The 25,463-nt window shown below is 46.5% G+C and overlaps 1 protein-coding gene across 3 annotated transcripts in view; it reads right to left on the minus strand.

The window, feature by feature from the left end:
* Positions 1 to 25,463, minus strand: part of DAPK1 (death associated protein kinase 1) — a 986,032-nt gene that overhangs the window by 446,096 nt on the left and 514,473 nt on the right. For all 3 annotated transcript variants that reach the window (XM_069625713.1, XM_069625714.1, XM_069625715.1), the window contains exons 9-11: positions 16,203 to 16,248; positions 7,399 to 7,488; positions 5,983 to 6,075 (exon numbers count right to left, since the gene is read on the minus strand). In XM_069625713.1, coding sequence (XP_069481814.1) covers positions 5,983 to 6,075; positions 7,399 to 7,488; positions 16,203 to 16,248 — 229 coding nt within the window. The remainder of the gene's footprint in view (positions 1 to 5,982; positions 6,076 to 7,398; positions 7,489 to 16,202; positions 16,249 to 25,463) is intronic.

A 25,463-nucleotide genomic window follows, 5' to 3' on the forward strand; every position in this document is an offset into this window, starting at 1 on the left:
CAATCAGTCAGGGAGGACATGTTGGCGTCCAACAGGGACAGACAGGCGGCTCTGGACAATCTGAGGGAATCAATTTCTATAGATGCCCAAGGACAGAGGGAAGCCCTGAGGGGAGAGGTCCGGCACCTCAGGCAGACTCTTGTGGACCTTGAGGCTTCCACTGTCACCAGGACGGAACAGCTGCTTGAGCGCGTCACCCGTACGCTCTCAGCAGAGATGCAGGCAACTCGGGCGGAGGTCTGGGCAACACGTCAGGTGTTGCATGGGGATCTCCGCACCATATCCCTCCAGAACGAGGCCTTCCAGGCCCGCATGCTTGCTGTCATGGAGGACCAAACTAGGGCATTGCGTGGGCTGCCTCCCATGGCACCACCCCCTCCTGTAGCAGCAGAGGTTGAGGAGAGCGAATCCAGCAGTGAATCTCCCACTATTTAGTAGCCGTGCAGGCCATGAGCCCATGGAGGTGTTTTTTTTCGCAACATTCACGCAGGTGACTGTTGGTGGGCACCCTGTCCTCGGACCTCCTGGGTGGCCTCCGCCAACCCCCCTGGCCCACACATGGCCATTTTTGATTTTTTGTTGCAGTGTGTTGCTTTGTGTGGCTCCCGTGGGCATCCACTGTATTCCTGCTGGGCACATGCAGGCTTGTCCTGAGTTTGGGTTAGATGCTTGTGTCAGTGAGACACACACCCCTCCTGCTTCCCGTTTCCATGGGCTTGCAAAGGGTGTTCCCAAGTGACAGTGAATTACACAGTGACGTTGGACCCCCATGAGCTGTGTGGGCAGTCTGTAGTCAATACTGTGTATACATTCCTAGTGCATATTGTTGTTGTATTGTGCACTGCATGGTGTATTGATGTGTGCTTGTGGATCGATGTCTCCCTCCTGATTTGCAGGTTCATTCCTCATGTCTTCACAAGGCCGTCCACTTTGGAGATGGGGCTCATGTTGTGAGCAGTGGACTTCCAGATGTGCGTGGCACCAACACTGTACAGTTGGAGGTGGTGGATGTGCTGGCATTCTCATGTTGTAAGACTACGTATCCTTTGCCTTAGTACTGTCATGTTTATGCTATGTCGGTTGTATTGTGTTAAGTATTTGGTCATGTGTGTTGTTGTTTCTACATTCATGTGGGCATATTGTGTGTGGCCAGTTTCCATTAGGGACACTGTACTTTGTGACACAGGTCATGTTTGGGGGTTGACTTTGTTTGCTCTCACATGGCATGTCATGCCATGGTGTGTTGGGTGGCGGTGCTGGGGAGGGGTTGGGTGACAGGGCACTGTTGTCATGTTGTGTCTTGCAAGGGGGTAATGATTTCAGCAGCATAGAAGTGTGTCTTTTGAACACAGCATTGGTGCTGTTTGTGTAGTTTGGGAAGCACACAATGGAACACTTCCAGATGTACAATCTCAGGCTGGTATGGTTGTGACAGTTGACTGTCCATTGACACATCATAATTGTCAGTAACAATCATCATTGATTGTCAGCTGGTATGTGCCAGGGCTGTGTGCACTCCACAGGGGTGTGATTTTATGTGAAGTAATTAGCCAAGAGCTGCGTACGGGCTGCCTCACCCCGTGCCCTTTACCCTCCCATGAGCAGTGGGCATGCATGTGGTTGGGGATGTGGGGGCACCACCATGTCCACGGCCAGGCCCCTGCGTGTTGCAACGTTGTGCAGGACACATGCTGCCACTTTGATCCTGCACACTACTGGGGGAGCGTATAACAGCTGCCCGCCAGAACGGTCAAGGGAGCGGAAGCGTGACTTGAGAACTCCGAATGTGCGCTCCACGATGCCCCGGGTTGCAATGTGGGCTGTGTTGTATCTTACCTGGGGTGGCGTGGTGGGGTTCCGAATTGGCGTCATCATGTGGGTGCTGAGAGGGTAGGCACTGTCCCCTGGGGAGGTGGTGATGGGTATCATCAGTGGGTTTGTGACATTACTCAGTATCTGACATGCATGCATGCGCAGTGGCATTTATACTCACCGAGCAGCCATGTATCGCCATACCGCCCAGCTTCTATGTCCCGGTTTAGGGTAGACATTCTGTAGATGAAACTGTCGTGGGTGGAGCCTGGATAGTTGGAGTATACTGAGGTGATGATTCCCTTGGCATCACATACCACCTGGGCGTTGATGGAATGCCAGTGCTTGCGGTTTCTATAGATGTGCTCAGTTGCCCTGGGGGGACGTAGAGCCACATGGGTGCAATCAATGGCACCTAGCACTTTGGGGAATTGTGCCACCCTGTAGAAGTCCTGGGCAACAGCCTGCCTTTCTGCAGGTGTTCTGGGCAGGTATATGTGCCTGCGGACTGATGGGCGTGCAGTGATGATGGGCAAGACCTGGTGTAGGCAGCGTGACTGCGTGGCCTGTGACACCACCCCCACTATGGCACTTGTCCGCTGAAATGATCCAGTGGCCAGGAAGTGCAGTACATTGAGGACCTTCTGCAGGGGGCTGAGTGCTTGGGAGCACAGGGTGGTTGATGTGAGGTCATCCTCCCACTCACTGACCAGGTCGAGTATTATGTGAGGTGGAAACCTGTACCTCCCATACACATGGTCATCAGGCATCACAAAAAGGCTGGTTCTGGGTGTAAAAATTCTGGCCCGGACTATCCTCCTCCTCCTCCTCCTGCGGTATCCCACGGCCACTGCTGCTAGGAACGGTATGTTCATACTGGCGTCTGAGCTTGTTTGTTGTTTGCGTGCACTTTTATGCTGTGCGGGTGGACGTACGCCTACTTCCTGCTGGCGTACGTGTTTCTGGATTGACCACGTTTGTTTCCATGAATACGTGTTGTAGGCGAGCGTGTAAAACTTCCCGCGCAGCCCTGGAATACCCGCACCCAGCCCAATCGCATGTGGTACTTCTCACGCACCCCTGAAATACACGTACCCCGCTCCCCCAGGCCCGATCGCGTGTGAAACCACCCGCGAGCCCCTGATATACACGCGCCCAGGCCAATCGCGTGTGGAACTTCTCGCGAGCCCCTGAAATACACGCACACGCTCCCCCAGGCCCGATCGCGTGTGAAACGACCCGCGAGCCCCTGAAATACATGCACACGCTCCCCCAGGCCCGATCGCGTGTGAAACCACCCGCGAGCCCCTGATATACACGCGCCCAGGCCAATTGCGTGTGGGACTTCTCGTGCACCCCTGAAATACACGCACACGCTCCCCCAGGCCCGATCGCGTGTGAAACCACCCGTGAGCCCCTGAAATACATGCACACGCTCCCACAGGCACGATCGCGTGTGAAACCACCCGCGAGCCCCTGAAATACACGCACACGCTCCCCCAGGCCCGATCGCGTGTGAAACCACCCGCGAGCCCCTGAAATACACGCGCCCAGGCCAATCGCGTGTGGAACTTCTTGCGCACCCCTGTAATACACGCACACACTCCCCCAGGCCCGATCGCGTGTGAAACCATCCGCGAGCCCCTGAAATACACGCGCCCAGGCCAATCGCGTGTAATACTTCTCGCGCACCCCTGAAATACACGCACACGCTCCCCCAGGCCAGGTCGCGTGTGTAACTTCTCGCACTGGTACAGGGTTGGTGCAGCCCTTTGCGATGGTTTTGCGATCTTGATGGCTTTTCCTTGCGCGAGGGTGTTCTTGGGGGCGTAACTGGCGCTGCTGCAGGGTCGCTGCGCCACTCTGCACCACGTCTGCTTTTGGAGGTGGGAATCCATGAATACGCTGTGCGCGGAAATTGATTTTATCGCACGCGGCTAGCGCAGACATTCGCACGGGCACGCTGTGCGCCAGCCGCGTGCGACACTTTTGAGAGGAATTACATGAATCGGCCTGTTGATGTGGAGTAAGTGCATTCAACATGACTGTGTTCTCGTTCCCTGTCCCTTTTCTCAAAAAAAAAAAAAATTGAAAGGCCACGACCATAATCCTTGTATGGCATATGTTGGAGCGCCCCACCATTTTACTGCTATTGAAAGTTTGCCGGCCTCTTGGCACCATATGAACTGTGGTGGCCTTTCTAGAGGATTGACATCACAACTATACCAAATCCCACCAGAGGAGTCTAGTGACGGCAAAACCAACCCTGCCGCATCCGGCAGGACGGCCACTGGCACTATGTGCCGCTCCTGGAACAGCACGCAAGTTGTGCCTTTGCCACTCCCGATGGAAACCTTTTTGGCTAGGTAGCAACTACACCGATTTTGTAATACCATAGAAACAAGAATTACCCAAGGACTGCAAGCAGTAAAATAAAACATATAAATAAACATATCAGCATCCGTACCTAGGATTCTAAAAGTGTGGCGACCTATGTACATGAGAGCGAAACAGACCCATGGCCAATCATAGCCTGGTCTAGACTGTGCAAAGAATATGTAATTCCCAACTTGTACCTTTAGCGCTGTGATATCTCCAGGTCTGGGTGCTACCAACAAATAAAATAAAAAACATCTTCCAGCAGCGGGCATTCCAGAGGGCATTCACCCATACTTCCTTGCAGCATCTTCAAAAGGCTTTAGACAGTATTTTAGGCTCAAACAGTTCTTTGATCCTCAACAGTATCTTTGGCATAGATTCGAGATGCCCAATTTGAGGTAGACCTCATTTTTCTGCAAGTATTCCTGGGTTTTATTCTACAGTGTCACTGTGCCACCACTCCATAGCATTTGGCCACAGCTTTCCTTCTACACCAGGTTTGCAATAAGTGCTTGTGATGGTGACGTAAGTGGCAAGATAACCGAGGATGGCGGAGGACACAGAACACAACCTGTTGGCCGAATGCAGTGGCAGCAGGGCCAGGATCATACTTGCCAACAGGACCCATTCCAACCTGTAGGTGCTTATACAGTCCTGGTTTTTTCCCCTTTGCATTCTGAGATCTGTAGTTCCACTTTTTCCTTTGTCAACTCAGACTACAACCAGGAATGGATAAGCACCTGCGGATTGGAATGGGTCATGTTGGCAAGCATGCAGGATGGCTCCAGTCGGGACACATTACACCGTGGAAGCAGACTCCTTCTAGGGAAGTTGGGTCCAGAAAGGGTGGGAGCCCACACCAGTTGTCAGATAGGTTGAGAAGGAAGTTGACGAAATGGCCAGTTTCGTTGCGGAAAAAGGCGTCAACTGTTTAACAACCAAATGAATCGTGGGAGGCAAAAGGTGACTTGTGGGTCCTCCCAAAGACAGACTGCTACATGCCTGGGTGAATACCTGCTACCTCCGTCATTAGAGTCCCTTGTCCAAGGCCGGAGCACCATACCAGTTGCAGTGGCGTGAAATACTGCCACAACTTTTCATAGGCGTGTGCGTTTTGTGTTTCAAGCATCCGGGATTCGAAGGCCCAAACGACAGCACAAGAATTCACTCCATCGTGGCCTTGCTTCCAACAAATATGAAAGAGCATCCAATTCAGTTAAAAAATAATGCAGAACAAAGGAATACGCGTTCCTGTGGCAAGTCTACTTCATGGGGGAGAAGCCCCTTTTAAAACGGTTTAAACATAAAACGCACATGAAACTGGCAGCTCACGTCACATACAGCTCAACAGCAACACCAACGCACGAATGAACCGTTTTGTGCGCGACAAGAATCGGCCTCTTTAATAAGGTTCCATTACGGCGCACCTGCAACAGAGCGCCTAATTTCCTGCGCGCAATGCCAAGACTGAGCGGAAGAGTAAATCAGAAAGCCTTTAAGTGGCATGTTCCTCCGACCTTGGCTCGAAGTCAACCTCCGTTCACGCACCACTGCCGCAGGGCTGCTAATTTTATGGCCGCACACGGCCCAGCCAGCCATTAGATTGCCGCCGTAATGTCCCACATGACTTTCTCAAAGTCACGAGACATCTGCGCGTGAGCGTATGAAGGCGGCACTCGACGAACAGCCTAGTGCAGGAATCACACGCAGCACGGTTACTTTGCATCAATCACTTTTTCAAATAACGCTTCACAGTCGTTCACGTACACGTACACACATGAACTGGCTTACCAGAGTGTCATCGCTTCTTGCCACGCTCATGTTACTTCTGGACAGGAAGGACCGTGATAGTCTTTGGCACAGGGAGATCAAGCGTACAGATTGCTTTGAAAACAAACAAAGAAAATTAACTGATGTAGATGTGGAAAAGACAAGTTTGTTATGCTTCCGGGTGAGCGCTTTTCGTGACCCATCACAGCAAGAATAAGAATGTTTATAAACCACTCTGTACATACAGCAGCGAACAGCAGCTTAATATAACTTAATACATCACTGCGCCCCATATTTCAGTCTGCGTTGAGTGCCATCATTATTTAAGCAGTAGCCCCCAAGGTGGGGAGTATTACTGCCCGATAACAGCCCTGGGCCCAAGTTACAAGCCTGAACGCAGAGTGAGGACCCGAACGAGGGCCCCGGTTCCATTACCAGCCGATAATTCCCTCAACCTCGGGGGGAGGGGGAGGGGTAGGAGGGCAGGGGGGTGGGGCTTATTGCCATTAGCACCCTTGCATACTGTCCAGGTCGACAATAGCATTTTAATTTTATTTTATGCTGTGAAATGGCATGCTGGCAGTTTTCCCAAGTTAGCAACAGCTTTCAACCAAGCATAGGCAATGCCAACATTTTTGCCTTTTCTTTCCAACAGTTTTGGCTTTTGTGTAGGCAAGGGAAAGGCAATTGCCAGGTACTGCCATAGTGGTATTAACTGGCCATTGATGGTAGCAGATGCAAAATGGTCTGAGTACATGGGCATCCAATCGCAGTATCTGGCAAATACCATATACTTAAGCACAAGACAAAACTGTTGACTTTGCCAAATCTTGTTTTTAACTGGCCTTCAGTGAAGGACACACAGTGCTTATACATGGAGTGGCTGAAGGCATACCTAGTTTAGGCATTTTCATTACACCAGTAGCCGTTTAGAGCTCCAAGAAAGTTTAATGCCATGAGAGCCCGCCTTTTAAGATCACTGATTGGCAGGAGCCTGATCTACTTCACCTCCCAGGTGCTAACAGCTTAATTTATCAGATGTTAGGAAGGAGTACATGATTTTTCAAAATTTGCTTAGAAAATCTTGAAGCTAGGCCAAGGTCAGAGAGCAAGTTCTGGAATTTTCACAAATTAAAGCGTCAAAGATTCAGAAACTTTCACCATAGTAAGAAGTGAATGGTGACTTTTTGTGTCTTACACTTCGACCATAAACTACTGCCGTTTTGGTCGCCTATTCTTCCAGGGCACTTAAGGTCAGCCCCTATTGGCCATTGCCTGCCAGCAGGACCCTTGATTACTAAAAGCACCCCCTTCCACATGACCGATGATATCCAGCCTTGATTTAACCTCGGCCTTGCACATCCAATTCAGTTCACTGGGCCGTCAGGTGCGTTTTGCAATATTTTGTCAATGCCCACAATATAAAGTGGAACTTACCTTCCATTTTCTGCGGGCTGCAAACTTCTTAAATTTCTCCATGTTCACCGCCGAGGCTTTTCTACTTAACGCTTGCTGGGTATCTTTCGGCTAAACGACAAGAGGGTGCAAAAAAAAAAAGACAACAATGTGGTCATGTTTTAAACAGTGTACAGTTTCCTTATTTAGCAAAGTGCTACCGGGGTCCACTGCAATCTGCGTCTTACAGAGAATTTCCTATTCGTAAACACGTGTCTAAACAGTATATGGGAGAATTGCAACTGTAAAACATTTGTGTGCCCAGAGGATTCTCCCCACCCGCACCCCCACCTTGAGGCGTGCTGCATCAATATGGCAGTTCTGCCCTCCTTTCAAGCTAGCAAGGTGCGCTCAAAGAAAAGTCCTGACTTAAATGCCGGCATTGCCATTGTAAAACATTTTCCTGCTACTTGTGCTCAAAGACCTTCACATGGAACGCCACAGAGGCCTTCAAATTTATCTACCTAAGTGGCTTTAATGAACAAAATATCAGAAATTAGGCAGACTAAAGCAAACCAGAGGGAGCCGAATAACTCAAAAAGATCTGCAAGGAAAACATTTCCCAAGAGTTGCTTTGAGATATACAGAGTAGACTTGGCATCTCCAAGCCTACTTGAGTTGTGAAGGCTTCCATTTACAATACATAAAAGGTATACACTAAAATCACAGGCTGAAAATGCTATTTGAAGTGATTGCTGCACTTTGTCCATAATTGATCAACACCCTGAAGCGACTGACGAAAGGCGAGAAGAACTCCAACCTTGGCAAGAATCAGAATCAGGGGTCAGCAGGAGACGAGCTGATTGAGAATTTAGACAGGCAAGAACAGACTCCTGATGAACTAACCAATGCAAGAGGGCTTCCATGAGATCAGGTTAGTTCTAACCCCATCCCATTAGGAATGAATAACCTGATGGATAAGATCAGAGTATTTGGGCATATAGCAATTCCTTCTATGCTGTGGAAACAGAGGGTCCATACAAGGATTTACCAGCCCCCTTCACCAACGGATGATTTGGGAGCCAGTATTACAGTCATTGCAAAGAATGTGCGAAACTGCATTTTGCAGTTCCCACTGACCACCATAATGCATTTTCGTACGGCCTCTTAAAGTATCCATGGTAACTACACCCAAAATGCCATTAAAGTCCAGGCAAGAGGAACGCCCCAGGAGGGGAACGGTAAGACCTACACGGATGTCTGTATGGATAAACGAACACCTTACTAACCCAGAAAACTCAAAGGCCACCGCCAGCTCAGGTTTTAACCAGAATATACCCACCTTCTCCAGCACTGGCCCACAGCGGTTAGCCGAGGCACAAAGAGGTAAGTCTGTTGCTACCAGTCAATGCAAACAAGTCAACATCCTCGGACCTTTGTCCTCGAAGACGAACTTCAGATCACCAGTAGATGTCGCCATATAAATAGCTTGTTCCCACTGGCCTGAATGGGGGAGCCGCAAATTTTATTTAATTTCTATATTTTGGGCAGGTTGTGAGACGCTGCCTTGGGGCCCCACGGCCACGTCACAGCAAATAGAAGTGGAAGGATTAGTGGCATAACAGAAGAGAAGAAAAGCTTTCCTTGCCAAAAAGAAAGAAAACTGGGCAAGCAATTAAAAGGTCACAGAATATATATGAAGTCTTGTATATTTAATGCATACGAGAGCCTGCAAGCCGGACTCTGAAGTGAGAACGGCTCTGGATTGGGGGGTCAGGCATGTAAAAATGGGCCATTCATGAATGAGTAACACACCAGTCCAGGTTAGGCTCCAGGCACTTTGCCAAAAAGTTGTTGCCCAATACGGTAGCCTGCAGAAGAACATCTTCAAGTAACTGTGTGGCTCACTTTTGTAAGTAACGTGTTTATTATTGCCGACAGGCTGTCGCCCAGTCTAGACCGGCCCTTTACTGGATGAACACCTCCACGCCCGTGATGGGCGGACCAGTAGAGCGTCCCTAGGAGGGAGCAGTTACCGCACGGAGGCAGCGGCGGGCGGTTGCCAGCAGCCACTAACCACGGCTGAAAGGGAGGGAGATCTACCAATACCAAGTACATGTCTAGCAAGCAGGACAGGACGGCCCATGGCAATGATCCTGGCAGACTGGGAAAACAAACGACCAAGTACTTAGCCAGCAGTCCTGAAGGAACAGACTACCACCAGTGGATCCGTGGTCGGGCAGGATTAAGGGCCCCATGCGCTGTGGAGATGGTGTTTCACAGAAAACTCGCAGTGACTGTTGCAGAAAGGGAGGTGGTTGGCCACAGGGGTGGGTGTCAGTGCTAGACGACTACGGGAACACCTAGGGGGGGAATAGGAATCAGGTGCAGGGAATGCAAGCAACCAATGGGTGGGAAGAGTGTAAAAAGGGGATAGTCGGGAAAAGGGTTGATTCGCTCCTTATCGTTGTTGCAGGAAGGAGACCCAATCGAATTACATGTGGGCATACAGCGGAGAGACTCACAGCGAGAAAGAGGCAAGCCTGAGACAATGGATCCAGGGGGGTTGAGGGTGGTGTGAGCAGAACAGAACCTGTATGTTGAATAAAGGGGTGGATAAGAGAAACAAATACCTGCCTATCGAGTGTTATTTCGTACCAAGTGGTGACAACACCCCTTTTAAACGAAGCAAATCTACTTTGCACAGAGAAGTTGTCGCATTGAGTTAATGAAGGCAATCAGTGGACATTATGCTACTATGGCTAGAAGACATGCCTTCCGTGAAGATGTGTAATGACTAGAATATCAAGCTGTGTAGCACTTTCACATTACACCAAGCATGATTTCAAAGACTCAAAATCAGAAGCCTTGAAATCAAGATTCATTTAAGACTCTGAACCGTCCAGGCAATGGGGAAGTCGCACGTAGATTTCAAGTGAATTTGGGCCACCTTTTGCTAGTAGTTTAACCATGCAATCTTCAAAAGCCATACCTCCCCCTCCCATGGCTGTCTCCATACTCCAAACTTCTTTTCCACCCCCTCTGGGTGTAAATGTACACTCCTCTTTCTACACCGCACCTAGTACGGGAGAGGCCAGTAAGCTGCAGGAGTGGCAAGGATGTGTTGATTAGGATGTGTGCATCAGTGTCTGTGATCTTCAAGCTTTAGTTGATAAAGGTTTAGAAGTCAGTTAGTTGGCGTAATCAATGTTGCGATAGTGCAAGCATGTATGCTCTAGTTATCGTAATGTGTCCCCACCAATAACAATTGCGAGTATTAGTGATTATTCAGATGTGCAGGTTTTCCCGCTCAGTTACCCACCCAAGCAGGCGGTCCTCAAGAAAATCGAGGAGGCATTCTTAAGACCTTGCGCGTGTTGAAACATGTAGACACAATTGGCAAGCATATTGGGTGAGGGGGTTTCGGTTTCCATGAGCTGGCAACCAGGACTATATAATGTAAAAACAAACTTAATGCTGTCATCTAGTCATAGGTCTACTATCTCCTCATTGCTATAGTACATTAATCTGCTATTAATATTCTTTGTGACAATCATGTGTTAATTGATAAATTTGTATTTGTGTATCGATAATCAATTGCGTTTATGACCAATGAACTGAAGAATGGTAATGCATTGTATTTTTTTAAAAACTGCATGGCCATGAGAAAAATACATGTACCAAGTTAACAAAATTCTTCTGCTGAATGTGCGAGCTAATGTAGTGTGTCCAGATGTTTTTGACTACATTCCCATCAACCCTACCTAGTTAGTCAATGATCAAGGAGCATAGCAGTTCTAATCGAAAACATCTGGAGAGCCACAGGTTGCAGAACCCTGACCTAATATAAGGATCCTGCGAGCCCTTCTTACAAAAAGTTAAGTGAAGAGACATGGGTGATGGACCAAGGTATGTGCGCTATATCCACTAGAACCTTGAGTGGGGTGGAGTATCATAGGCGCATACATTAACACCTACACAGTGTGTACTAAAGCGAATATGTGACTGGCTTTCGTGCTCTACCCAATAAGTAGAAATAGAAAATATGCATAAATCCACAAATGGATTCTTAATCAAGATTCAAAATGTAGCAGGTATGCAAGTAGTCAACATTTCTTTAATCAACAGAACACGTGTCGGCTTTCGACAAAGCGCCGTTCAAGGCTGGCAAGGTTACAAGTACAATCAACAGCACAATTCATTGTATACCAGAAATTGCAATTGACAAAAATAAATGGGACAAATTGTCCCAATAACAAAATAATCAGTTGAATTAAATTGTAATCATAAATAATAACAGTAATTACATTCCCGTGTAGTGTATCCATCGTACTTGTTTCAATGGCGCTGGGTGGAAGTACAGAACAAGAGGAAAGACAGTCTTTTAAGTTAAAAGAACTAGATCATGACTTGTCAAAAACATAGTTAGATTTTGGTGTAGTGCGACACCCCCCCCCATCAATGCGGCATATGGCAACCCTATTGTTGGATAAAATTCACCAGCCGGTGAAGTTAGAGTGGAAATTATTGGTGAAAGATTATATTTAGTCTAAGTGCAATGCTAAGATTAGTTGGGTATTAGAGTTCACATGTGAATCAGCATAGAGAGCTTGTAAGACATCAGCATCTAGAGTTCATATGTAATATTTAACTTGAAAAGAAATGTCCATAGCGGCCTTGCCTTCTTCATGCAAGCGGAATAGTGTCTCACAGCAAATGTATAGGTGGTCAATAAAGCATAATGGCTCACCAAAAGTTATGGTGTGCTGTAAGGAGGTTCGTCGTAGTAGTGACGGACGGTGGAAAACTCCAGCGTTTGCAGAATTCTGCAAGCAGATGGTGATGCCGTTTTATTATAAACCGCTGATAGTGACTGTGTGCTGCGGTACATATAAAGGATTAAGAAATCTCTCTAAAGCACTCACCACGTTACTTGAATTGCATTCTTGCGAAATAGAATGGTGTTGGAGTGCAAGTCTGTGTCCTGATGGGTCCAAATATAAAATTGCGATCGTGCAATGAAAACCCGCCAATCAAAATCACAGCCACATGCAAGTACGTGTCAAAATGATAGTCAGGACCCTAAACTGCCACTAGCAGTCCATTGGCAAACTGCACACCAAACAAGTAATAAAGACAACTTGCGATTTATTGGGTTGTTGAGCCAAGAGTGGCAAAAGGGGTAGCAACATTCGATTCAAACTGAGACAAATGCAAGCCAGGTGCATCCGTCTCTTGAGATGCACCTTGCGTGGTTTAAACAGATCATGCGATGTGGGTCTTCCTGTGAACTAATTGTTTGTCCCTGATACTAAGTAGCCAATCCGGTTATTGTAATGTTATCTGCCCAAATTATCACAACTGCATTGAATGGAGTTCATCAATCCACAATAGCAATTACTGCAAACGTTGCGTAGAAAATCTCAAATCTAATTGTTATAATATGTGCTTACTGGACCTATTGTCATGTATCCATTTGATAAGGATTTCCAGACTATAACGCTGATTATTACAACCTTTGTCTAAATACTAATCTAGACTATATAGGGTGCTATGGGGTGAGCCGTGTGACACCCATCAAATGCGGCTTTCCTATGGCGCCTCTGCTATTGCATTTCATGCATAATCCTAAATGGTTTAGCTGCACCCCATTACCTATTGTGGACACCCGTGTGCAAGTGTCCAGTATGGTTCCCCTTTCCACGTTCTAATTGGCTATAGCTCACCAACATCTTAGCATACATTAGCTATTCACACTAAACACATTCGTATAACAAATAAGAGTCTACTATTTGCATTGCGCCTGTATTCGCAACCTCTATTGAGAGAGCCATATATGTTGCTATCGCCTTGAGACTAGTAAGAGAATCCTTTCTAAATGTTTTTCGTATTTGTACAATTTCTGTAAGCTTTTGGGCAATGTATGGCAAGCATCTAATGCAGTCTGGTGCTTGTCACCGTTTCACTTTAAATATTGACAATGCCACTGTGACAGGAGCGCATGTGAAGAGGAGTGGCTCTTTGGGACATGCGTGCGCTGCGTTACAGCACGGTTTGCTGAGCGTAGCGTCGTACGCAGCGCCAGTCAAGCCTATACGTCAACTTCTGATTCACTCACACGTTTGACTTTGCCACGCGCATGCGAGCATCGAGCCCCTAGTAGATGGATTCGACCAACGGATAACCATCGGTTAAGAACCATTTATATCGACATAAACAGGGTATTCAGCTTTACAACACTATCATTTGGACACGTACTTGCATGTGGCTGTGATTTTGATTGGCGGGTTTTCATTGCACGATCGCAATTTTATATTTGGACCCATCAGGACACAGTCTTACACTCCAACATCATTCTATTTCGCAAGAATGCAATTCAAGTAACGTGGCTTTAGAGGGATCTGCATGATTTTTCCGTCGCGGAAAAGTCTGCGATGGAAATGTTTGCATGAGAAATGTACGCACCACAAAAGGTTTGTACATTTCCCATGCGAACATAATTTAAAAAACCCTACAAACCTACACTCCCACCCACAACACACCCCCACCCCCATCCTACTTCCCTTTTAAAACGCTCTGTGTCCCAGCAGCGCCAGTTCCATTTCACTTCCGTGATCGGGAACCAGCGCCACATTTTTTTTTTTGGGCAGCTACAGGGGTTTCCCCCCGCAACCCTCGCTCGCTATACTGTGTAGTATAGTTAGTCTAGTGAGCGGGGTGCTAAGGGGGACAACCCCGCAGCACCCATTTTTTTTTCCGGGTGTGCTGCAGGGGTGTCCCCCGCAACCCACTGCTCTCCATACTGTATAGCGCAGTGTTTCTTTTTTACTGCATGCCACCAACGGTTCAACTTTTGGTGTTCGAACCTTTGGTGGCACGCATTTACGACCTTTTTGTATAGGTCGAATTTTTATTTTTTTTCAGTAATTTCTACCAATTCCTTTTTAGAGATATTTTCTTAATCCTTTATATGTACCGCAGCACACAGTCACCATCAGCTGTTTATAATAAAACAGCATCACCATCTGCATACAGAATCCTGCAAACGCTGGAGTTTTCCACCGTCCGTCACTACTACGACGAACCTCCTTACAGCACACCATAACTTTTGGTGAGGCATTATGCTTTATTGACCACCTATACATTTGCTGTGAGACACTATTCCGCTTGCATGAAGAAGGCGAGGCCGCTATGGACATTTCTTTTCAAGTTAAATATTGCATATGAACTCTAGATGCTGATAGAGAGCTGGTAAGACATGTGAACTCTAATACCCAACTAAGCTTAGCATTGCACGTAGACTAAATCTAATCTTTCACCACTAATTTCCGCTCTAACTTCACCGGCTGGTGAATTTTATCCAATGATAGGGTTGTCATATGCAGCAATGGTGGGGGTGTCGCGCTGTCCCTTCTCCGCACCAAAATCTAAGTATGTTTCTGACAATTGATAATCTTGTTATTTTGACTTACGAGACTGTCTTTTCTCTTGTTCTGTACTTCCACCCACCGACATCGTAAAAAATACGATGGATACACTACATGGGTATGTAATTACTTTATTTATGATTGTATCAATGGAATGCAACTCATTTCGTTATTGGGACAATTTGTCCACTTTATTTTTATCAATTGCAATTTCCGTTATATAATGAATTGAGCTTTTGATTGTATTTGTAACCATGTAACCTTGCCAGCCTTGAGAACGAAGCTTGGTCGAAACACGTGTCAGCTGACATTGTCTGTTGATTAAAGACATTTTGACTACTTGCATACCAGCTACATTTTGAATCTTGATTAAGAATCCATTTGTGGACTTATACATATTTTCTATTTCTACTTATTGGGCAGAGCGCGACAGCCAGTCACAGGTTAGCTTTAGTACACACCCTCACAAAGGGTTTACATTTCTATGAGGGTTCCGGTAGGCACTTTAAATGTTTCATTGATTTTCTTGTATTCTTCTCTTTAAAGAATTATGTAGGGTTGTACCGAGAAGGCTGGACCCTGGGGCAAGAGGGATTGCTGTCTTTTACCGACACCAGTCCCCACTAACAATAGAAACACACTTTTTAAGTGAGTTTAAGCCAGTTAAGCAAACAATAAATAGAATGTACAGCTCTGCAGGGTCCGGCGATCCACTGCAATACTTTAAGATTTTCAAAATTGGAATATCGTTTTCTTCTGAGAACCCTCTTGAAGTGGAATTGCCTATTTGTAATAGGGCTCCAAGTAGATGCTTTCAAATGTGCATTTCTATTTTTTTTGTTAATGCTATGCACGTTTCTGTGCGAAAAAGACAGGCAATGGTTATTTCTTTACTTTTCGCAAGAACCCACACGGAATTGGTTAGACAAATAATTCCTTCCATTTCAAACAGGCCGGCCATGGCTTCCAATACCCTTCTCTGCAGGACCCAAAATCTTTTTCACAGTTTTCTCTTATTCACACCCTCCTGGCCCCAGGATGAAGGATGATTCGGTATAAAAGAATAATTTAACACCGATAAATACAAAATGCAGTTGACCAAGCAAGCAATACCCACATCACAGAGCAGCTGGTTGGCAGTAGAGCCCCTATAAACTTGCTATGGCAGGGATGAGACAAGTTGTAGCCGACCCAAAAAGCACCTGTTTTCTCTACCAGAGCCCTGAAACCTGAAGGGAGCAAGTAACTCGTGTGCCCATAATGGGGACTCCGGTAAACTCTGTATTGGGCCGCACTTATCAGTCGCTTGCCCCGACCGCAGCGCTATCCAATTTAAACCGTCAATCAACAAAAGATCAGTTGAAGAAAAAAAACAATCAAATAAAAACTAGAACAAGATGAAAACAATGCATACTGTACCTTGATCCATGGGTGAGTCAAGCTCTCTTCAATGGTCATTCTTCTCCTTATAGAAAAACAGAAAGGGAGTCCAGTTACCTTCATGCATAGGAAGCAGAGAAGATGGCGACCCATAGCATGCAACGTGGAAGAACACATCCGAGGTCTTCACTCAAATACATCCCTGTAACACCGTAGGGCCCACTGGCTCGGCCTCTGACAGAATCAGCTCTCGCTCACTAACCGCTCTGCATCGTTTTCGCAGGACACAAGAAAGAGGGCCAATGAGGCCGATGCAGAGGCCCACAGAACGCAACAAAGACAACTAGGGAGAAAAGGAGGGACAGAACGAGGGACAGAAGGAGGGGTGGGGGGTGCAGAGAAAACGAAACAGGAAATGAGGGGATCAAATAAAAGGCAAGCAATGAAAGGGAGGATGGAGAGTGAAAGAAAAATGGCTGTGCAATGAAGTTGAGGGTAAAAAGAAAATTGGGAAAAAAAAAAACACACCGCTGGTAATAGAAACATGTTTAAAAAAGAAATTGAAGAATGAGTCACAGTAAAAGAAAGTTATGAGAATTAAAATAAATATCTGGTAACTGTTTTCTAAGTGGCATTTGCTAGGACTTGTTTTGCTGTTGGTGCTGTAATTAACAGTTGTTACTAAAAGGCACCCGTGTCAGAAGGATGCAAGCTTGAGTCCGGCCTGCCAGCATTTCCGTGCACGGGGAACGCAAATCTCAGCAGCAGGCGCCTAACCACCAGGGGTGCACTGGCCTATAGGGAACGCTGGCAATGGCCCAGTAGGCCTTTGCACCCCGAGCCTCTTGTGTGGAATGTATGGTATGGGGTATAGGGCTGGGCTCGTTGAAGTGCGACATGGGGCCACTTGGAGAATTATTTCCAGTTTCCAAGGCATCTTTTGGTTCCCAGTACCCCCTCCCCCCACACACACACACACCCTCCCCTGCGCCCCACTCGCTGGGCTACAAGACAAACTGAGATGTAATACCAAGAGCTGGGGTAGATAAAAACGGAGGAGTAAGGCGGGGGGGGGGGGGATTCATATGGAGGAACAGAGATGACAAATAACATTAGAAAACATGGGTGGGGTTGGAGGTGTGGACGGTTTATTCAGTTCATATGCATTTGGAGGCGTGCAATATTTCAGAGCTGGGCAGGCTTGTTGCTTGAGGGGTGGGGCGGGGAGGTGCAACTTTCTCCAGACAGAATCTTCTACTGAAAAAGTCTTGTGAAGAACCCGAACTGCAGACCATCGTCTTACATCCACTTTTAGGTTCGCGTTCTTCATCGCGTGGACACGGATACTAAAGCACCCCGGGCAAAGATGCCACGCCTCACTATTTGGCGCTACTGCCATCCTTCCATGCTTTAACGAGGTTACGGCCCAGATATGGGGTAAGAGGCGCCATTTGGCATTATTTTTATCTTCAATTGCTGTGTGGCTGGAAAAGGGCAGTAAATCATCTGGGAGCCTGTCCAACCCTGACCTAGAACGTTTTTTTAAATCGCTTCATGTTTCCCAAAGAAACTGCCCCGTTGCACGTTTATACATCTTTACAAACGAACCCCTCACATTTAAGAGCAAGCCATTGGATGGGAATGTTAAAGTCATTAAAATGAGCAATTTGTTTTGCCAGCAGGTTAGGCGCGGGGGAGGGCCGTGGGGGGTGGGGCAATGGACACTTATTGACCGTGGCCTTCGCAAATAGCAAACCAAACCTTTTGGCACTATACGTTCTGAGAGTACCCGGCTGCAAAAGAAAATTGTGGGATTACAATCTTTGTATAAATTCAGGACCAGAGTATGCATATGACTTGCTCCTATAAAGGACATCTACGAGGCCTTAGAAGTTGGCGGCAGTCACATTCAACAATACGTTGGGCAATACACCTGGGGCGAGGGACTGTCTAACAGAGCATGGAGTTTAATATCCGTGGAGCTGTCCCAGTACCCCTGTGCTCCTGACAAACATCCTAAAATCGCTGCTGTAGAGCCCGAAAATACTTGACTAGGAACCCATTCTCCCCAAATGGGACAAGAACAACCTGCAGATTCCACTGCAGTTTTCCATAGCTTTTTTTAGCCTCCAAAGCTGTGCCGACTCAATGCCAATCAGGCTGCGGAGCGGCAGTGAGTGTGCAGACCTGAGCCTGGGGAAGGAAACCTTAGGACATGGCAGCATCCCTGCAAACGCCACAGAGTGGGGCTGGAATCACTGGAGGTGCACCGGAAAGGTGAACAGAGCTATTCCTTGGGAAGGAACATTGTGAGTTCCCAACCAACGGACTGTTAAAGAACCAGAACTGGAGGAGTGCCAGAGCAGTCATTGGAAGTGTGTGATCTATCCAAGTGAGGCCTTGATGAATGTTCCCACTGCCCCGACCAGGGGCCATGGTAGCCACAACCACCCCAGTCAGCGCTTCAGTGCTTGACTGGACGGTTGAGCCACGGCTATTGCAGGTGTTGTAGGTTTGGTGGAAGATTCAGTAAACCAGTCACTGAGCAGATGAAAGTGACATCTGACAAATCGCAGGTATTTGTCCCTTCTCCCCAAAAGGGAGCCAGCCCCTTTGAGGCTAGGGAGGCGAGCCTGCTCAGCAAGACCTACCTAGTGGTCTGGGCAAGTGGGACCTCACTGGGAGACTCTCCTCTTGGGGACAAAGACTCCCATTCCGATAAGGAACTCCCAGTCTGGAATACATTGTCTGCCTACATGAGAATTGGAAAGACTTCAGTTTTGACCCCCCCCCCCGACCTCCAAACAGTGACATTGCTTCCATCTCTTTGCCTCCAAACAAAGCAATCACCTCAACGCCATAATCAGGTCAGCAACGCACCTCTTATGTGTGACAATATTTTGGATTCACCAAATAGCAACATTTCTTCCAACTTTTTGGCAGACGGTAATGATGGATCTCGTCTGAGCACCAGTCCAAGGACACACCCATTTTGTTCTGGATGACGTAAATGAAACCAAGAGCAACTTTGAATCGAGGAGGAAGAATCCTACACAGAGGTGAGCCTCTGACAGAAAGATATCCTGGAGTGGTGGAGCAATGCTAGAGCACAGAGCCAGCGGTAGCATGGAGAGCAAGCAAATTGCTAGCCAGACAGCAGGAGGCAGACGTCATAACAGACTGAAAAGCCATGGTTGGAAAAGAAACAGAAGCAACCATCATCTGGTGGCGCGACCCAAGGAAGTCGTGGTGGGCCTGTGTCCTGGCCAACATCGCTGAGGCCAGACTGCAGAAGGGAGCACGGTTCCCCGAGCTCTGCATCACAAGTGCATTTGCCGGTGAGCCGAGCAACAGCAGAGGAGTGAATACAATTGAGAAAGCATTGGTAATCAAGGCTGAGGAAGCCGACGAATTTACGGGAGCCTGATCAACCAGAGCAGAGTGAAAATACACCTATCAGAGGGCCATTGGGCTTCAGGGAGCCCAGAGAAACAAACAGACTGTCAAGGCTGGGGAAACTGCAATGTTACAGGCGCACGACAAAACAGAGTGGGTTGACGCCCTATTTAAACAAAGTTGCAACAAAGTGAGCAGAAGGCCAGAGGACTTTGGGGAGTACTGAGAAACAAATAGAGGCTGGGAGTGGAATCAGGGTTGCAAGAACCTGCTGAGGCCTCACTGAGACCGAGCGAAAGTAAGCCTGTCAGAGGGTCACAAAGTTTAATAAAGAGAACTGTAGAGAAGGAAACTGAAGGGTTTCAAGGATCCGGTAAAATCTGGAGAAACTGTATGAAAAAAAACTTATTTTTCCCGAAGAAAAGGACACTGTATAGAGGATGTTAACATTTAACCAACAGAACCCACAGAGAGGTTGTGAACTGTGTTTTGAGACATAGACAAATTGTGTAAACCTACTGGAAAGAGAACCACTTGATTGGGCCAGGCAGAAGCTGAAGGCAGAGAGGCCATTGCTTCGGCCGCCTACTTTTTATTGTTTTTCTTTAAAGTGGTAGGGCCAGATAGCACCTAGAATTTGGACTCTGGACTACTTATTTTCGGACATTGTTGAGCATCCTCGTTTTAGTTTCATTAGGTAGAGAAATTCCCTCATAGTGGTAGTGCTGGATAGGCATTTTATTTTTAATTTAAATAAAGACCCTTTCAATCGCACATAATAGTCTGAGTCCTTTTGGTACGCCACACATCTTAGTATTGCAGAGAGGGTGATTCTGGGCCCCAGGAACACTGGGCACCTTGGCAAGTGACCTGCTGTCTGAAACAATACAGTGTCAAATGCAGATTTTACGCACCTGATCTTGTACGTGTCAATTCAGAGGTTGGCGGTAGCACCACTGATTTGCAGACATCACCAACTTACCATCACCGCTCTTCATTGGTAGATGTAGTATGTCACTTTGGCAGTAGGAAAAGAGGGCAAAAGTAATAAACTGTATGCTGCAGAGGCTGTTGCAGCCTAGCGTGGCTGAACCTTACTGCACACCACTTCAGGACGAGACTCCACAAACGCGTGCATAGGATTCAGAAAGCCATTAAAGATTCGGAGGCGGCACTAGAACAGAAAACGAGTAAGGTCGGTGGGTTGGTGCCTCCCTCTGATCCGATTTGGGAAAAGGTATCCGAATGAGCACGCTGATGTGGGGGTCTCGTGGGTTGCAAGATGCTGTGCAGACTTAATGGGACTAGATGCTGGTGGTTCTAGGTACACTAGGAAGCTGAAAAGCATGGCATGGAGTGCAGTGGATGCCAAGCAGTGCTCTCGGTGCTGAAATATCAGGGCAGTGGGCTTGCCAGAGAGAGACTAAGGAGGTGATGCAGCAAAACTTCTGGAAAAATAGCACTTTAATAAAATGGGCATGGTCAACCATTTGCTCACTGCTCACAGGGCCCCGTTTGAATCCCTTGACCCCAAGTGCACTGCCAGGATTTTGGATTGTAAGGATTTATAATTAACATAAAAGGAAAGGAACTCCGAATTTGAGTAGCCGGACCAGAGAGACCCGTGCAGTAGAAGGGTGTGGGTACTCAGTGAGCCAGAAGAAGTGGAAGTCGGTAAAGCAGTGCAATCCGCAAAATAAGTGTCCAAGAAGCCGGTGAGTGAAGCACAGCATTCTCACATTTTGCACAAGCCTTGCCGTTAACTATTTCCAACTCCTTATTGAGTCTCGTATGACTTAATGCTAGCAGAAGCTGTCGTCCTTTTCAAAGTACTGTTCACAATGACAATGTAGCACTCGTGTAAACTGTGAAAGATCTATAATTCATGTGAGATCTACAGTCACCGAAATCCAATATTGAGCTACTAAAAAACCTTTGCCATCTAACGGCTCTCTAAACCATATCGAAAACCTAATCTTGAAAATATCCAAGGTATAAGGTTTGAATACTAAAAGGTCGTGTGTGCCCGATTTTGATTTCCCAAAGAAGTCCGAACTGTATCCTTTGCCGTTACACGTGAATACTTCATCTTTAAACCTTGAAATCTATTTTAAAGGGGTTGCGTGTGCCCAATTGTGTTTCCAACTAAGAGACTGAATCTTTACATTGCATCCAGAAGTGACATACTCTTTGCTCTATAATAATGAAAAGGAATAACTATTGAAGAGAAGAACAAGCATAACCCAAGGGAAGAGGCAACTCCTTTTTATAGTGAAACCAACCTTTCCAAGAGTTAAAAAGGCACCCAACTGCACTGTTAAGTTGTTAACACTCAAGTGGCCTAAAATAGAATGTGCCAGTATTGCCTGTTGCTGAGAGAGTGGCACCAATGCTTTTGGGTAATTACTTCGGACTGATAACTGACAGAAAGTGGGGAGTAAAGCAGGGAAAGGGGAAATAATTCCTTGTGAAGAATATTCTGAAAGTTGACAACCTGTGGTGCCAACAACTGTGAAAGCCTTAGAGAAGTGAGTCTTGTGGAAAGAACCAGGTTGTTCTTGTGGCAGACAGACAGGAGAGGCAAAGAGGCTGCCCCATTGATAACGTAATTAAAAGGAAGAGTGCCTTGCCTATCCAAAGAGGTTGACGAGGCTTGTCAAAACCTGCCTAACAATTCAAAGTACTGAGAAGTGGTGGTAGTACTTAAACTGTGGTGGTATAATAAGTTGTCAGCATATGTAACATTGAAGTGGTCTGAACCAGTAATGTACCGTCAAACAAAGGTGACTGTTCTCATAGTACCAACAGTAGAAGTATGGTTGTTGAAGTGGAAACCGCATTACAAAGAAAACATCCTGACGAATACACCAATGTAAAGTTGCAAATAACATCCTAAGTGTTGATTAAGAACAGTCTGTTGTTGACAGTGGGGGATATTCCATCTTCTTGACTGTGGAAACAAACTATCTGGAAGAAGATAATTTATCATAACCAGGATTACTATTTGTGCCATCTCTTTTCTGGAAGCAGATATTTCATCCAGGAAAAAAGATTCGTTACCAGTGGATATTTGTTTGATTAACTTTTTTCTTTGACTTGGAACTATCAAGAGCTGGTTCAAAACCTTTTTTTTCCCCTTTGTTGAACATTTTGAGTAGACTTGGAATCCGGGGGAAGGGATCTCACCCAGGACAGGAGAGAAGGCTGTTCCGACATTGTGTTAATATTGTTTACCATATGGTGTTGCTATATATTTTCTGTATTTTTTTTTTAGTGTGAGGGCTAGTTATTCCATGCTAGAGAATGTTCCCTAAGCCTTTAGGCTATGGAGGGAATCCATTTATAGAGTAGGGCAAGCAAGGTATTTTCTTTATATAATTTCTTTAATACAATGGGCAATTTTGAGAACTCTACAAGCAGTTGTCTGCCTCGCATTACTGACCCCTCGCACAGGGTGAGGAAGGTTTAGGCTGGACAATGCGTTCTTTCCCTGGGGCATGGAGGTGAATGTTGGTTGCATAGGTGGTGTTGGGTTATTGGAGAAATGAGACACAGTCTTGATTTGTTTGAGGTAGAACTGCCCTTGCGGGACAGAGGTTGGCAACGTCTTCCAAGAGAGCCTCCACTGGGAAGTTCTGGAATAATCCGAAGGGTTTGTTGGGTTTCCGATGGGTTTGTTGGACAGTGGTGGTGTAGCTAAAGTCAAAGAGGATTGCCAGATGGCCTAACCAGTCGAGTGGGATTAGAGAGGTGAGATGCAAGGTGGGCTGGGCAGTGAGGAGATCAAGGATACTCCCTTTCCTGTGAGTTGGGTCTTTCATAAACTGGTTGGTTTAGTTGCTAGGGATGTTGAAGTCAGAGATAGATTTTGGCATGCGAGAGAGATATGGTGGTGAAAAAGTCTGAAGTTTCAGATGAGAGGTGTTGGGCTTGGGCGGTCTGTAGTTGAGGACAAAGGTACCAATCTACTGGTGAGAGCGGGAAATGGCAGAAAATATTTTCGAATGGTGGTCCAGTCCAGTTGTATTAATGGCCATAGAGTATTGTGAATGATAGCAAAGTCTCTTCCCATCTTCTTTGAGCTGCCTTTCTGTAGAATTCTGTAGCCATTGGGCATGAGGATATCTAGGATATGGGTAGAAGTCGATGCCATCCATGCTTCCATAAGGCAAATGGCTTCCAAGTCATGTGTGGCGAGTTCAGCGACGTCTGCTGCATGAGTAATTGCTGTGTGGATGTTGGTGAACATTGCTTTTTTGTGTAGTGCTGGATGATGGAGTGCGCATAGGATCTATTGTGATGCATGCGAGGCTGCTGTGATGTGGTGTGCATAATGTAGCTGGTGAGTGGTGCGACTATGCTGCAGTTAGAATCATTTCTCACATCATGCCAGAACTATGCTGCTATGAGGCTTTAATACTGTGCTCGAGTCTTCAGTTTCAGTACACATAGGCTAGTCCATTAATTGGTGTTTCGGGCCAGTGGATTCAGGTCTTAATCTCAAGAAGGAAAAGAAGCAGGGGAACAATAAGAGGCTGGGAAGGAGGGAATATGTGCAAAAGGTCAAAGGGTGGAGGGGGATGCAACAAAGGGAAGAATGATTTGAAGAATAGGAAATTAGTACATAATGTAATATTTGGATGCATAAAGGGGCACGCAATACTCTATGAAGTTTGGTGGCTTATTTGCACCGCATATATTTAAATTCTGCAGCACAGCAGGGCAAACACCATAATATAAATTCTGGGACTGAAAAACAAGGGGCATGTATTGCCTAGTCAAGAACAGACTGTTTAAAAGTTTTGAATGTTGGTGGATAACACAGGGCAAGAATAGATTTGCAATGTGACCGACTACCTGTGAACACAGGCACCATGATTTTGCTAAGCATTTGTTGTAGATTCTTGTTCTGCTCGAATATTTTCTAGTTCTTAAGATTATGTAAGTGGCATAAATCATGGAAGAGGCTGCTTGATTCTGCAAAGTATGGTCGCCCTGGGGACTCTACACAAATAACCCAGGCAGCTGTCATTATAAAGTCAAGAATAGACACTAAAAGGTGAATGGGGATAGTGAAACGGTAAGTGGAGAGGGTTGGGGCAGATTTCTGTCCTGCTGTATGCCAGGACAGTGTAAAACCCTTTGTGGGCATGTCTCTTCTCTGGCTCACTCGCAGTTGGGCTTTGAGGCCTTAAACACCTGGAAACTGTTATAACAAATAATCAAAATCAAGTGCATCAGATTGAAAGGGAATGTGTTTATATTGACTTATATCTGAATTGATTAACCATGTGAACCAGGACAGGGTGACATCCTTTTAAGACCACCCCTGCATACAGCGGGGCTTTACTGCAGAGTACACTTTCTTCCAGAGGAGTTATAGGAGGTGGCTTGGAAGTGGAGAGGGCGGGTCTTTGCCCCATATTAGTCCTCCAACACCAGCAATGTTTTGATATGCATAGCAAGGTGGTTTCAGTTGCAAGTATAGGGTCAGTCAGGCTATGAATTGGAGAGATTTAGTTTTCATTAGTGTGTTAAGTGGGCCACAAATGTGTATTAATTGAGAATGCCATAAATTTAGGTGAAGTCTCCCCCCCCCCCCCCACAAACGTCCAGGATCAATGGAATGCATACTATGTGGGTGAGAAAGAATTGTCACTGTTTTGGAAATAGATCCACCCAATACAGCGCAAGATCAGGGATCTGGCACTGCCACTGCAGACGACTCGTGGCATTTGTCCATGACCAATGTTTTTTTTTAGACCTGCACCAAAGAGATGGATTCCATTCCTTTTCTGGCATACAGACAGTAACTGGCTATGTATATGTGCGAATTACTTCCATAGATTTGACATCACTGTACATAGTGTAGGAAGAACCCCGATCCTTCCCCCTTAGGGGAAA

Source organism: Ambystoma mexicanum, chromosome 6p (assembly GCF_040938575.1).
Source record: "Ambystoma mexicanum isolate Mex_15411 chromosome 6p, UKY_AmexF1_1, whole genome shotgun sequence".
Lineage (NCBI taxonomy): Eukaryota > Metazoa > Chordata > Amphibia > Caudata > Ambystomatidae > Ambystoma > Ambystoma mexicanum.